We start from the raw sequence: 14,834 nt of genomic DNA, 5'->3' as shown, positions 1-14,834 counted from the left end.
GTTTGAAAGTAAATCTTTTTTCCGAGATATAGCTAAATTTCAGTTTTCTGAGTTCTGGAAGAAAGTGAGTTTCCTAAATTGCAATTTAGTCAGTTTTTCAAAATGTAGTGAACAAAAGCTAACCAAAAAAACTAAGGAAAATATTTTTTATGTATAGACGTTGACTATTTTAATAATTCTACATTTCAGGACCCAAAAAAGTGAAATTTAGCTATATCTCGAAAACTGTTATACTTTCTTACTTTCTAACTTCATATTCAGTTTTAACGGCAAATTTCGAAGTAAGAATTGCAGAATTGTTGTAAACTAGTATTGTCAGTGAAAATCTTTTTAGTGGACTTTCCTTCTTTTTCATCAGTATAGAATTCATATGTTATATATATATGTGTTTACATATTTCTTTCAAAAAGAGATTATAAAAATATATTAGGAAGTATTTAAAAAAAAAATCCTCCGTAAAATAGTGACAGAGTCTCTCCAGTGCTTAAGATTGAAACAGCAATATTCTTCTTCAAAAAATTTGCCATTTTTGAGGCGCATGAATTCCCTATAAAAATCATTAGTAAAAATTTTCATTTTAAATAATTTTATTAGACATAATTATTTTTTAAACGAGTTTTCACTTTTTGAATTAACATTTGAGAGAATTTCTTTTCAAACGCATTTTTACTCAACACATTTTTTAGGTACTAAATTTTTGTTTGACAAAATTTTAGAAAACTGAATAATTTAATAATAATAAAACACGTTTTACATTCAAGGTAAGAAAAGATTCGCGTGAATAATGAACATGAAGTAATTCAGATTCTGATCTGAAAAAGAAGCAAGAGGATTGTTTAGCATTTAAAAAATGAAATCACTTAAAATTATGTTGAATGAGAATTATGCTTAACTAATATTCGGTTAAATTAGAATTTTCTATATAAAAAGTTGGGTAAAAAGAAATTTAATAAAATTCTTTAAAATGAAAATTCTAAGCAATTTTTAGAATTTTTCCGTAAAAGTCACGGAATTTACTACTATTTTACCTTTGTATTTGAACTTAGGATAACTAGCCATGAGTTTTATGATTCGTATTAACTGAGAAAGAGAAATGTATTTTCTTAACTTTTTAATTGAAGACGGAAAAGAATTTGCCCTTTCAGCAAGTGTAAATTTTTCAATTTGACATATTTATTCAATAATTTCTTCTGGAATTTTCATATTTCGTGTAAGAATTTTTTTCCAACTGCGTTTGAAAACACAAAATTAGGTTAAATATGTTCGTAAGCGCTTTTATGTACATGTTCTTATGCGAAATTCAGGCCTCGGATTACACAACTTTTTCGACTCTTTTCAATGTATGAGACTATTTTCCACTTATTTTTATAAAATGTGACTTTTTCGACTTCTTCTATAACATTTTTTAAAGAAAATAGACTTAGAATACTTAAATAACTTAATATTTAGAATAAAATTCACATCTTCCAGAATTTAATTATTTAAAAGAATATTAACTAGAATTCTTCGCAAAATTAATTATATTTAATAATTTTAATCAAGTTCTTTAACAATTCCATTATTTAAAATATTTTTCAATTGAAAGTCCTTTTAAATTTAATTATCTAAAATACCTATGTTAAAAAAAATTCATTAATTATTTGTGAGTTTCAATTAAAAATTTTCTCAAATTCAATTATTTCTAAAAAATTTAACACATTAAACTCTCAAAAAATTCATTTACTTCTAAAAATTTTAATTGCAACTTTTTAAAATTTCAATTATTATTTAATAATTATAATTAATTAATAATTTAATTATTTATTTAATTTCTAATTACAATTGTTTAATAATAATAATAATAAAATATTTACTAACTAATTGTATTTATTTAAAAATAAAATAAGTGACTTTTTTGAGTTTTTTTGTAATGTAAATCGACTAAAACGACTTTTTTCTTCCTCTAAATTCGATCCGAAGCCTGAAAATGACAAAAATTAAACTTATTCATTACTAGTTAATTATAAAAAGAGACTTAAAATAATTTAATCTTATGCATTTAATGTATTTTTGCTATTATTTATTAAAATATTACATACGTGGAAAAAAAATTTTTAACCTGGAAAAGTCTTTGATTTTTATTTGGCAAAAGCGCTAGACACCCTGAATTTAACTGAACTTTTAAATAACAGATTTTGCAATATATCGAGTTTGCAAATAATAGGGTAGTGAGCCCCAAGATAGACATAGTTTTTGTTTTATGTTATAGAAATCAAACTGTGTTAGATATATTAAAATATTATACAGCAATACGCTTAAAAGAAAATTCTTTTAGGAAGAAAATTTTAACCAAAGAATTTTAGGACTTATTCATACGCCTTGTATGAATTTATTTATTTTATATTTTATTCAATAAAGGCGTATTAATGTTACTTGATTCCGACTCTATTTGTAGATAAATGAAATCTTTTATTGGAAGTAATAATAATAAATAGTGTCACTTCCCATTGCAGACATAAATGAAGCCATCTAACAGATCATAGCTGATCCATGAATGTGCCTGTGTTACACAAAAATTTTTATTCACGTTTAAACATGTAATTTAAGTTTATGAGAATATATAACATTCAAAGATTAAGACATTGTGATAATACCAATCATCTTATCTAAATGGATATTATTATTATTGTTAATTTGTTTTTATTCAAAGTGTAGACTTAAGGTGCATTGAATTGGTAGTCGATGTTATGAACAAAAACTTTCTTACAATTTTCCGAAGTGTATGAAATATACTTCAGGTGCACGTTTTACAAGTTTCACTTATATAAATTGAGGGCCGTGTACAAACTAAGTGAAGTTAGGAAGGAAGTAAATTTTAAACTAATCAGATTGTATGATTTAAGGTGTTCTTTTCTATAGCAATGACCGCGAACCATGTTGAAAGACAGACGACAAGGTCTTGTTATAAAAGTTTCGGCTACTAACCTTACAAGATTAAGAAAATTATTTAACTGTAAATCCATAATTTGTCGTTTTAGAATGAAAAAATAAGTTATAGTTAGCGTAAGTTAAAATTTCAATGCACTTACAAATTTTTTATTATTTTACGTTTCTATATAATGTCTTCTGTGTAATTTAATACCAAAAAGAAAAAAAACTTATTTATTTATTTTGAGTCTATAAACCGAATCTCAAGTCTATTTAACCCCATCAGTCAGGCCTTTGACATAACATAAAAAAAAATTGAAGAAATTAAATTTTAGGATTTTTTTGAGGTTATGTCAAAAACCCTATGTGATGGGGTTAAATAGACTTCAGATTCGGTTTCAGCGACCCCAAAAACATAAAGTAATCATGGTTTGACCTCGAGTTTAGAACATGAATTTTTTTTGTGTGCCCGTGTTATTATTAAAATTTACTTAATCGTATTTATTTAGCAAAATTTTCAGAAAAAATAATTTTTATTTAACAGAATTTTTTAGTTAAAAAAAATTCTTTGATAAAAGAATTTGGCTTATTAAAAAATCTACTTTTTAAAATTCTGCTAAATAAAAATTCGATAACACAAGTCTGCAAAAAAAAAAATTTTTCTATTGTCAGAAATCGGAAAGTCATTTACCGTAGTTTTAAAAAATATATTTTTTGGTTACCTCTAAAGATAAACATTTTTTAAATAAGCTGATATTCTACTTCACTAAAGAAATCTTATACTTATTTTGTACATGGCTTATAAACTGTGTAGTAGATTTATTATTGTCACGTAGAATTATTTTTCTTCTGTTTTTATCTTTTTTACTTCAATTATTTTTTCTTTTCTTTATTCCCTTTTTCTTACTTTACTTCAATTTTATTATTATAATTGATATTTTGATTCATCCAAGTGTCTGCGTTCCAAAAAAAAATTTTCTAGTTCAATTAAAATGAAATTTTGGTTTTCAGTTGATTTTTGGTACATAAAGTAAAAAGAATTTAGTCTACTACCACATTTAAACAAATTTCTAACCGAAATTTATTTCGGATTTGGAAAAAATACACATTTCATATGGTTAATTATTTAGAAAATAATGATTTATTTTAGAACTGTCTGACAGGACTAAAATTTAAGCTAGAATCATAATATTTATAATTTTTACACCTTTAACATTTTAAAAGTTTAAATGTCGGAATCTGGAATAAACATCGAAATAAGTTTAGTTACGTTTTAAAGCCATAATAAATGAAAGTTGAGTTAATTTTTATATCTTAAATTAATATCGAAATTATAATTTAATATTTACCATTATATTGACTCTGACATAATACAAGAGTATTAACACTTATTACAAGACATAACGAACAAAAATTAAAGAAACAAGAGTATTTGTTTAATGACTTTAAAAGTAAAACTAAACTCTTTAACTTTTGTTTCTGAAGGGAAATGAAATCAACATCTTGCTCGATTTTTATTTCAGATTCTAAACATAATCAGAAACTCAGAATCTATACAATTTACCGTTAAAAATATCTACAGTCTCTAAATATTAATCGAATTTAAAGTTGTTTTTTTAAAAATAAAAACTGAACAAATTTAAATAACTTAGTAGTGATTAATGTTAATAATAATTAATGTTGAAAAATAATAAACACAAAGTTCTCGTATTTGCCAGTTTATTATTCACAATCTATTGATAGGTATTTTTCCAAGTTTTTATAAAATTTATAAATTAATTTCTTGTGAAACAAAATCTAAAAAATCTTATATAACCTTTTATACAAAGAGTAATGTAAAAAAAATTTTAACGTTAATAATTTAACATTACGGTTTTTGAAAATCGATAATCACATAGTTGTTATAATATGTTAAACTTTAATTTAAAACCAAAACTTAATCGATTACAGTTAGTGACTGCAGACATTTCTGAATTGTAAATTGGAGATTTTTGACCCATGTGATGTCGGTCTGTGCATTCTTATAAATTTTATTACAGCATTAATGTAATATAAGCAATAACACAGTGTTACACTTAAAAATTAATTTCAATCGAATGTCACCAAAGCTGTTGGTCTTGAAAAACGGAAAAAAATCCATATATTAAATTTTTCAAACACCTCAAAAATTTCATTTCAAAGTTAAAAAACCGTTTTTCAGTAGTTAATGTATAAAATATTTTTTCTATAAAAAGGTGTTACACAGAGAACAGTTTGCACATCATATGAAAGAAGCATATCCGACGAGTTTGATTCCAACAAATTCAGTGTGGGGAATATTCATGCCTCCCAAATAAGTATTCCACATAATTTTTTAAATGCAAGAATACCTAATTCGACGAATTGTTATTATTATGATAAATTCTAACTAATTTATGGGATATTCTTGCTACCTAAATATACATGAACTACTGAAAAACGGTTTACATCTCTAAAATGAAATTTTGGAGGTGTTTGAAAGATTTAATAAATACCACTTTTTTTAGTTTTTCAAAACCAACAAGTTAGGGCAGGTCGAATGAAAAGTAATTTTGTTTTTCCATTTTTTGTAACACAGTGTAATTAATAAGTGGTGTCATTGTAATGATGGAGATAAGCTTGTAATTATTGAATTGAGCTTTTGTAATCGATTTGAAATTAATTTCCCATATAAAGAATACAATGACTATTGAGGAAAGTAGACACTGATGATTAGGTTTCAGTCTTATCTTGGTGCAAAGTGCTTAGGTGTTAGAAGTTAGGTAGTTTTCTTGTATTTGAAGTACACAGTGTATGCATGTAGTTTTGTGTTTGGCCTTCCTGACTAACGTGCAGCCAACTACTGGTTACTATGACGCGGCATTGGGCTATCAGACTACAGGCCCTGCTACCAGTCTTGGCGCCAATCGAGGGGACGCGCTCTCAGGTGTTCAAGGGGTCCAAGGAGTTCAAGGCGCATACACCAGTATTAGCGATGCCAGGTTTGCCAGGAATGATAGTAACGCCTCGCCAGTTCCTTCTACAATGTCTCAACAAGTAAGTTTATATTATTCATCAGAAAATTGTGAACAAAGCCCAAAAATTTTAGACTCGTATGACTAAACCCCAAATTTTATTTCACATAAATCTTATTTGGCATAAAATCATTTAACGTAAAATTAATTTCATATAAATCTTATATGACATAAACTTCATTTGACATAAAGTTATATGAATTTTGTGTCAAATGAGAATTATGTCAAATGAAGTTTATATCAAATGGAATTTATTTATTTATTTATTTATTATGTGAAATATATTTCATGCCAATATACAATTATGTTTATTTAAATTTAAGTGAAGTGAGTTTTATGTCAAATGATATTTATGTTAAATTAAATTTGGGGTTTATTCATGCAAGTCAAATTTTAAAGGGGTCAATTGTCAAGTGAATCGTACTGTATTACAAAAGTGATCGTAACTTCAGGAATCGCAATTGTTCCCCTTCTTTCAAACCAATCATCTGAAACACATAAAAGCATTATTATTATTCCCTTTTTTCAATTAACCCCTTCACTGTGACTGATCTCTATAGAGGGATAAATAGTAGCATCTAAAAAAAAATTACTTTACCCAATACGATCTGAGTATCAATAAATATTCTAAGGTTTTTGAGGTCGCTGAATCCAAATTTATGGTCAAAATTTTAAAATCCAAAATGTCAGCTTCAAAATATCACCAAAAAAATATTTTACTCCACTAATCTATAGCTGAAAATTGCTTTTTAACCCTGGCGTGCCTGAGCTGGGTCTCAAATATGTTTAATTTTTGAAAATTCGTCCACCATATTGGATCCGACATTTTGAATTTTCCAAATCTGACGTCTGATTTGTAATCAGCGACCTCAAAAATCTAAGAATACCCAGTAATATTTAAATTAAATTAATTACTTTTTTTGTACTGTACACTCAAATTCACACTGTCGAAAAAGATGTCACGACGCGACTTTTTGTGGGCTATTTATGTACCCTAGAGTGTCAAAAGATTAAATATATATTACAATTATATTTGCAAAATATTACAATTATAGTTTAGCATTAAAATATTGAATATCTTGCTATTAAATCTTGTTTTTTATGGAATTTAAGCAGCTGTACCCAGCTCATGTACGCACATCAAAAAATGAACTTAGGCACGTGAGGGTTAACTTTGAACAAAGATTTAGATTTGACGACCCAAAAACCTCCGATTTAACATTTTCATCCAGATTAGTTGAATTAAGGGGGTAGTCTGGTGTTAAGGCCTTTTTTGGGAGCTTATTTCTGGATTTTAATTGACATATTGGCTTTCATGTTTCTCTTATTTACGTGTCTCGAAACTACAATATATAAGCCTAGAAATGGTAAATTATATTGCAAATTTACAAACAACTCAACAAGCATAATCGTATAGTTACGACAAATATAGTATTTCTTTCAGTGAGCATTGAAAATTGGGTTCTTTTTAGATATCTAATTGAAAAATTAACATAATTATTCTCATTTTCAAGGTGTCATTTATATCAGAATTTTATTAGGTTTTAGAAAATAAAAAGGAAAAAATTTTAGTTTGAACATTTTTGAATATTTTCTCCGTTTTATAGTCATCGAAAAAGCAGAAGTCGCACAATTTCCGACGGTAGTGTAAGTTAACGTTTGATTTTAATCCCGCAATCAAATCCGAACATACTTGACTTTTGATTCTGATTCCGGAATCGAAACTTAAATGATTTAGACTTTTGATTCAGATACCGGAATCAAAACTGAATATAGCTGACTTTTGATTCTGATTTTGGAATCAAAACTAAATAGAGTTGACTTTTGATTCTGATTTCGGAATCAAAACTGAACAAACTTGACTTCTGAACAGAATCAAAACAAAAGTTTTTTAACAGAATTATCACTTAACAGAAATCTCACCTGATAGAATTCTCGTTTCACAGAACATGAATGCTGCAGAACTTTCATTGAACGGAACAAAGCCATTGTTTAAAAGAATATTCATAACCTTAAAAATGCATTGCTTCTGTCCAATGAAAGTTCTGCTATATTCATATTCCGTCAGCAGGTCCGTTAACCTGGCTTGTCCGCATTGTCTGATCTGGATAAAACCTATTTGAAAATTAAAGGCTAATTTAATGCTAATTTAATGCCCTAATGACGAATTTAATGCTCGGCATATTCTTTGAAAAACTTGTGGACAAGCTAGCTTAACATTAAGGTGGCTTGTCCACACAATGCAGGAGTACTCATAGGAAGGTCTACTATAGGTCAAAATTTAGGGCTTTTTTAACGCTCCGCAATGCTCTGTTGCCGATTTTAATGCCGGCATAGTTTCGCCTAACATTTACAAAAATTCAAATGAGCCCTTAACCGATTAATATGCTTCAACCCTTAAAGCAGGGGGTGAGTTTTTGTCCAGGGGTGCGCCAACATTAAAATACTAAAAATTGGAAATCTAGAGGATAAAAAAAAATAATTATTATAGAAATGGAAAAAGCCGTGTACTCAAACCTGTTGTTAAAAAAATTTTCCCCATTCACTACCCCTAAAAACAACCCATAAATAATTTTTTATGAACTTCAATATCTACAGAAAAATATTTTAAACGTTATATTGATTATTGAAGTTCATAAAAAATTATTTAAGGGTTGTTTTTAGGGGTAGTGAATGGGGAAAATTTTTTTAACAACAGGTTTGAGTACACGGCTTTTTCCATTTCTATAATAATTATTTTTTTTTATCCTCTAGATTTCCAATTTTTAGTATTTTAATGTTGGCGCACCCCTGGACAAAAACTCACCCCCTGCTTTAAGGGTTGAAGCATATTAATCGGCTAAGGGCTCATTTGAAAGGGCACGAATTAAGCTTTAATTTCTGATATTAGCGAAGTTTCTATCACGTCAGGATTTTGCCCCACAATTTTTCAAAAAGTGCCAAAAACGCTGTTTTTAGGGGTTTCAACCCCATTTTTGTCAAAAACTTGACGTGATGGAGCATTTTGGACCCCGGATTCGTGTTCAGAGCAAAATTTCCCTTCGGGAACACCTAGTCGCATTCATTATGCCGAAATGATGCAGGCCTGTGTTATGGGTAGTTTTTAAAATTGGTAGATCAATTTTGAACATCTAATTTAGTGCTATTTATGAGCCCCAAATTCTTTAGTACTTTTTTTTGAAAAAATTGAGTTTGAACTACTCAGGGGTAGTTTTTGAAATTGGTGGATCATTTTTGAACATCTAATTAAGTGTTTTTTAAGAACTCTAAATGTGTATGTGTTTGTTTTTTGAAAATATTAAGTTTGAATTATTTGAGGGTAGTTTTTGTGTTTGGTTTTCTATCAGTTACTTGGTTGGGGTGCTTGGGAGTCCATTTTTAAAAAGTCGATTTAGTGCTATTGAAGAACACTAATTTAACTCCTAATTCATATATGATTATTGTTTGGTTAAATCAAGTTTTAATAATTGGAGATGTTTTTTCGAACTTAGGGATGGTTTTTGAAAAATTTAAGTAGTCTTAGTTGAGAACCCTACTCTCTAAATCTGAATTAGTAGTTTTCTACTAATGAAAGAGTGCGTATTCGTTTACCAATTGAATTAGTAACAGTTTTTACTAATTTTTAGTAAAAAAACTACTAATTCATGGAGTAAATCGGCTTACTAATTTGAAATAGTAAAAAATACGACTTACTCCATAAATTAGTAGTTTTCTACTAGCAATTAGTAGTTTTTTTACTACAAATTAGTCAAAACTGTTACTAATTCAATTAGTAAACGAATACGCACTCTTTGATTAGTAGAAAACTACCAATTCAGATCCAGCTTGACGTCAAGCTAGCAGTACGAAGGGTTACTTTAAATAGGTAAAGGGCCCTAAATTTTTGCATGTGGTACTAAATTAACCCTAATTGAGCCCTAATTGTTAGTATATATAAAAACTTTTTTCGTGGAAGTGGTACTTCTAGGATTAACGACCTTTTTGGCTAGACTTTTCAGACGAGCAACGTTATTTAGGGTGTGACTAGTGCCTGAGTAGCAGCAGAAATGGGCAAGCAACTCTAGACGTTCCAAAAGAGTTTTATATACGAGTAAATCTTCCTACGAGTGCTCCTTTATTGTGTGGACAAACTGATATCAAGTAAAAATTGAATTTTTGCAAATGTTAGGCGAAATTATGCCGGCATTAAATTCGGCAACAAAGCATTGCGGAGCGTTAAAAAAGCCCTAAATTTTGACCGATAGTAGACCTTCCTACGAGTGCTCCTTTATTGTGTGGACAAACTGATATTAAGTAAAAATTGAATTTTTGCAAATATTTGGCGAAATTATGCCGGCATTAAATTCGGCAATAGAGCATTGCGAAGCCTTAAAAAAGCCCTAAATTTTGACCTACAGTAGACCTTCCTATGAGTACTCCTTCATTGTGTGGACAAGCCACCTTAATGTTAAGCTAGCTTGTCCACAAGTTTTTTAAAGAAAATGCCGAGCTTTAAATTCGTCATTAGGGCATTAAATTAGTATTAAATTAGCCCTTAATTTTCAAATAGGTTTTATCCAGATCAGACAATGTGGACAAGCCAGGTTAACGGACCTGCCGTCAACCGAATGTTCTGTCAGCTCAGATTTCTGTTAAGTGATAATTCTGTTAGATGAAAATTCTACCCAATCAAATTTTTGTCCAATAGAAGATCTGCTTTTTGAAACATGAAGTACGCCATCAAAATTTTAAAATGATATTGCCTCGTTTTTCTTTTGACAGTTGACATTCCAAGTTATCTCTTAATGCACAAAAGTTGAATATCAAAAAGAAACCTTGTTAGTATTTCTTTTCTTATTTGTATATTAACTAGTGGTATGTCGTTTTTACATTTCATAAATATTAATTAAATTGAAAATTTATTTTTAAACATTTTCAATTGATAAATGTTGAAAATTGTTATGAAAGAATAAGGAAAAGAAGATATTTTATTGCAATTTCGTTTTTTTTTTTGAAGAATTGAAAAAGTAATTTTAACATTAGTTATTTAAATATACTAGAAGAAAAAATAAGTTTTGTCTTTGGCGCTACTGTAAACAGCATTTTTAGTGGATTTTATTCGAATTAGAAAGAATTTATTTTTAATTGGGCTAAAGAACGTAATGTTAAAAAATTAACGAAAATGAAATTTTTATTTTGCAGCCATTTCGACAAAAATAATATTCATATCAGAAAAATTAACATTACCTTCTCATTAAGACGCTATTTTTTTTAAGAATTTCATCAACTTTTAGAAAATAAAAAAAATTGTATTTTCCACTACATATGCACTGAAAAAATTTGCTTCACATTAATGACTATTAACCATAGCAACTTTAAATCTAGTTAGCGTAATCAAGAATCCTAGTTAATTCAATTATGTAGCTAAGGTTAATATTGTCAAAGTCGCTTTAGTAGAATTGACCCCTTGTTTCCTAGTTATATTAACTAAGATTTTTGGTTAATATGACTATATGTATCTAGCCAATTTTGCAAAGTTTATTTAGTAAAAGTAATTCTAGCCAATGTAACTAAGATACCTGGTTATTCTGATAAGGTTTTCTAGTCATTCCGACTATATTTCGAACTCAACTTTGATCAAGATTGCCTAGTGGGTTCCTCTTGTAACCAGGCAAATTGGTCAATTCCTAGTATATGGGAGTTAAACATTTTTTTCAGTGTGGTTAGGAATACAACCCGTGTAGAAATTTTGCCATGACTCGGATCGGATTTTAATGCAATGCCGGGTCTGATGTGGCCCTGATTAGGAAATCCACATTTTCTCGTGGCCCTGATCTGGCCATTTCTCCCTGGTGCGGAAATTTCTACACTGGAAATTTTATTTTTTGAACCATTTAAATGCCTAAAGAGTATATTATTTACATTTAAATAGGTACCTAAAACAAAATGATAATTTTAAAAAATAAAGTTTATTTGAGAGAACTAAATACTCCTACACAGACAATTTTTTTTCTCTTTTTTAAACATTACTTTCAGATTCATCAGACTTAAAATAATACATATATTAAGGCATTTTCTGTAAACAGAAAAAAAAATTAGAAAATAAAATAAAAAAACTTATATTTCTGTTAGAAAATTCATATACTTAAAAAAAAATTTGTTAAGAATTTTTTATTAGAAAGAAAATAGTTCCTATGTCAATAAATAAAGAAAATAATGTAGCTGATCTTTTATTTTATTTATACACGGAAAAAAATTGTTCATGAAACTTTCGTAAACTAGTTGTTTACTTTTGGACGGGCCCAAAGTTTGGAAATCTTTCATTAACATTTTTCAAGATTTCACGAACTTTTTTTTTGTGCGCGTGCGCAGACATTGATTGTTATGAAGAGAGTGATGAACGTTCGTGAAATCTTGGAAAAAGTTAATGAAAGATTTCCAAACTTTGGGACCGTCCAAAAGTGAAAAACTAGTTTACGAAAGTTTCGCGAACAATTTTTTTCCGTGTAGCTCTAACAAATATTTCTGTCCAGAAATTAATAAAAAATATCAAAAAGGTTCTGAAATAAGGAATATTTTAGGGTACTTTTAAAAAAAAGGAATAGTAGGTTGAAAATTAAAAAAAATTGTTATGCACTTTTTTTATAAAATATTTTTAAAATTGTTATTTTAAATATTTTTAATTTTCAAGGTATTCTATACCTAGAAATCTATACCTGCATATTTTAAAATCCGTTCATTCGTTTAAAAGTTATTTCAATTTGAAAATTTTTATCTGAAATAATGGACCCTTGACAGTATGACAACCACGCATTAATAATTATTAAAAAAAATTTTTTTTAATAATTTTATTTTTTGAGTTGATCTTTTTCCAGAGAATGACTCACATACAATTTAGAATTTCTAAAAATAATTAATTGAAGCATAATTTAAAAAATGGTACATTGTTTTAATTTTAATAGACGGCTACCCAGCATCAGCAACCAATGATGAATGCAATTCCACCGCCAGGATACTACTTCACTTATGGCATGCCAGGAGGTTTTCAATATGGAACTCCTCTTTACCCTGTAAGTAATTTATTTTAAAATTCTATACATTTTTTATTTAATTGAAAAAAATGAATTTGAATAAGTCCTATAATATTTTGCGGTAAATATTTTTACTGGTATAGAAATTAAAATAGACTTTACATTGAATTTGTCAAAATTTTAATTGTTATTATTTTCAATTCACTTTAATTTTATTTAACTTCAAATTCAATCAATCCTAATTTTTATTTGTATAAATCTATTAATAGGAATTTAATAGTTTCTGAATTAAATTTAAAGAAATTTTCAATTTTCAATTAAGGCAAATTTTAAGAAATACCTATTAGTTATATTTTTTTTTCTTAATATGTTTTTGCCACCTATTTTTAAGAAATAGTTGACCTTTTCATACATTTTAAGTAAAAAAAAGAACTGTTTTCCCTGATTTTTTGTACGTTCAGTCTTAAAATCGTTAATTGGAAATATTGTTTAAAAAATAATATTGAAAGTAAATAATAATAATTTATCGAATGAACTGCTGATTGAGTAAGTGATTTGCACAATTTATAGCAGATAGCGACTGCCGGAAATGCAGGCACAAGCAGCGGTGCTTACAGTGCTAAACCTGGAAGTTACGGTTCAAGTTATGGTGGCGGCACTAGTTATGATTCTCTGGCTAGCACTGGACCAGCGGCTGAATATAAAGGTGCTGGTAGTGGATACACTGGTTCGCAAACTGGAAAATCTGGAACCTCAACAGGAAACACGAATTCCAGTGGTTCAACTGCCGCTGACATTAGCGCTGGAATGTACGCCACTAAAAGTCACGTTGCGCTCAGTAAAGTTAATGTAAGTTCATTAATTCAGTAATTTTATTTTTTTCTCATAATTCAAACGTGTTTTTCTTTAGGGTAAGTGCATCAATTACGGCGCGTTCATAAAAAAATAACTATTATAGGGTCAGTTGGGGTAAATGGGGACAAAATCGCTATTTTTCACAAATTACATAAGTTTCTTCCTTTAAAAGGTAATATTTGTGGGTTTATTTTTTTTAACTTGTTATTTACGTTCCCAGGATTAATTTTATGCAGCAGAAAAAAATTTAGATAAGCTTTAAACGCATGAAACTGACTGTCCCCATTTACCCCAAGATTTATAAAATTTCATGAAATTTGGGGTAAATGGGGACAGCATAGTTTCTATAAAAGTTTGTAGGTAAAAGTTTCTTTAAGTATATTACTGTATTAAGGGATGAAAAAACTTGAAAAAAAATTTGTAGTGGATGTATAATAGTTGAACAAATTGAAATTTTTTTTTTTTTTTTATTTCAGTATTTTGTCTCGCATTTGAAAAAAGAACAGACTTAAAAATCATACCAAATTTTTTTCTTATTCCTTATGACTCTTATAACAGAAATTCACTTGCATTTTTTATTTTTGTCAATTTGGTTAATAATGACAAACTGTCCCCATTTACCCTGAGTTTTCAAATTTTTTGGGTAAATGGGGACAGTTTGTCATTATTAACCAAATTGACAAAAATAAAAAATGCAAGTGAATTTCTGTTATAAGAGTCATAAGGAATAAGAAAAAAATTTAGTATGATTTTTAAGTCTGTTTTTTTTCAAATGCGAGAGAAAATACTGAAACAGTTTGACTTTGATTTTCAAGTTTTTATGCATTGAGCGATAACTTTTTTTATTTTGCTGCTAATTGTCAAGATAAAATCTTGGCAATAATCAAAACCTCTTGCAGGTGATCTGAGGTTAAAATATTGACGTTGAACTTAATTTTAAAACTATAAATTAAGCTCCAAAACCTCTTGTCCCCATTTACCCCAACTGACCCTATTTAATATAACTGTTGCAAAATGATTTTAAAAAATC

The 14,834-nt window shown here is 28.2% G+C and overlaps 1 protein-coding gene across 7 annotated transcripts in view; it reads left to right on the top strand.

Moving 5' to 3' along the window:
- LOC127282130 (protein lingerer) overlaps positions 1–14,834 on the top strand; it is a 54,012-nt gene that overhangs the window by 25,109 nt on the left and 14,069 nt on the right. For 5 of the 7 annotated variants that reach the window (XM_051306222.1, XM_051306223.1, XM_051306225.1 and 2 more), the window contains exons 12-14: positions 5,761–5,961; positions 12,881–12,988; positions 13,520–13,798. In XM_051306222.1, coding sequence (XP_051162179.1) covers positions 5,761–5,961; positions 12,881–12,988; positions 13,520–13,798 — 588 coding nt within the window. The remainder of the gene's footprint in view (positions 1–5,760; positions 5,962–12,880; positions 12,989–13,519; positions 13,799–14,834) is intronic. The other 2 variants (XM_051306224.1, XM_051306226.1) reach the window with 2 other exon arrangements.

The sequence above is a fragment of the Leptopilina boulardi genome, unplaced genomic scaffold, assembly GCF_019393585.1.
Source record: "Leptopilina boulardi isolate dan_hultmark-lab unplaced genomic scaffold, ZJU_Lbou_2.1 LbouV2_281, whole genome shotgun sequence".
NCBI classification, from domain to species: Eukaryota; Metazoa; Arthropoda; class Insecta; order Hymenoptera; family Figitidae; genus Leptopilina; species Leptopilina boulardi.
Note: the sequence above shows the minus strand (reverse complement) of the source record. Positions and strands in the feature narration are given on the sequence as shown.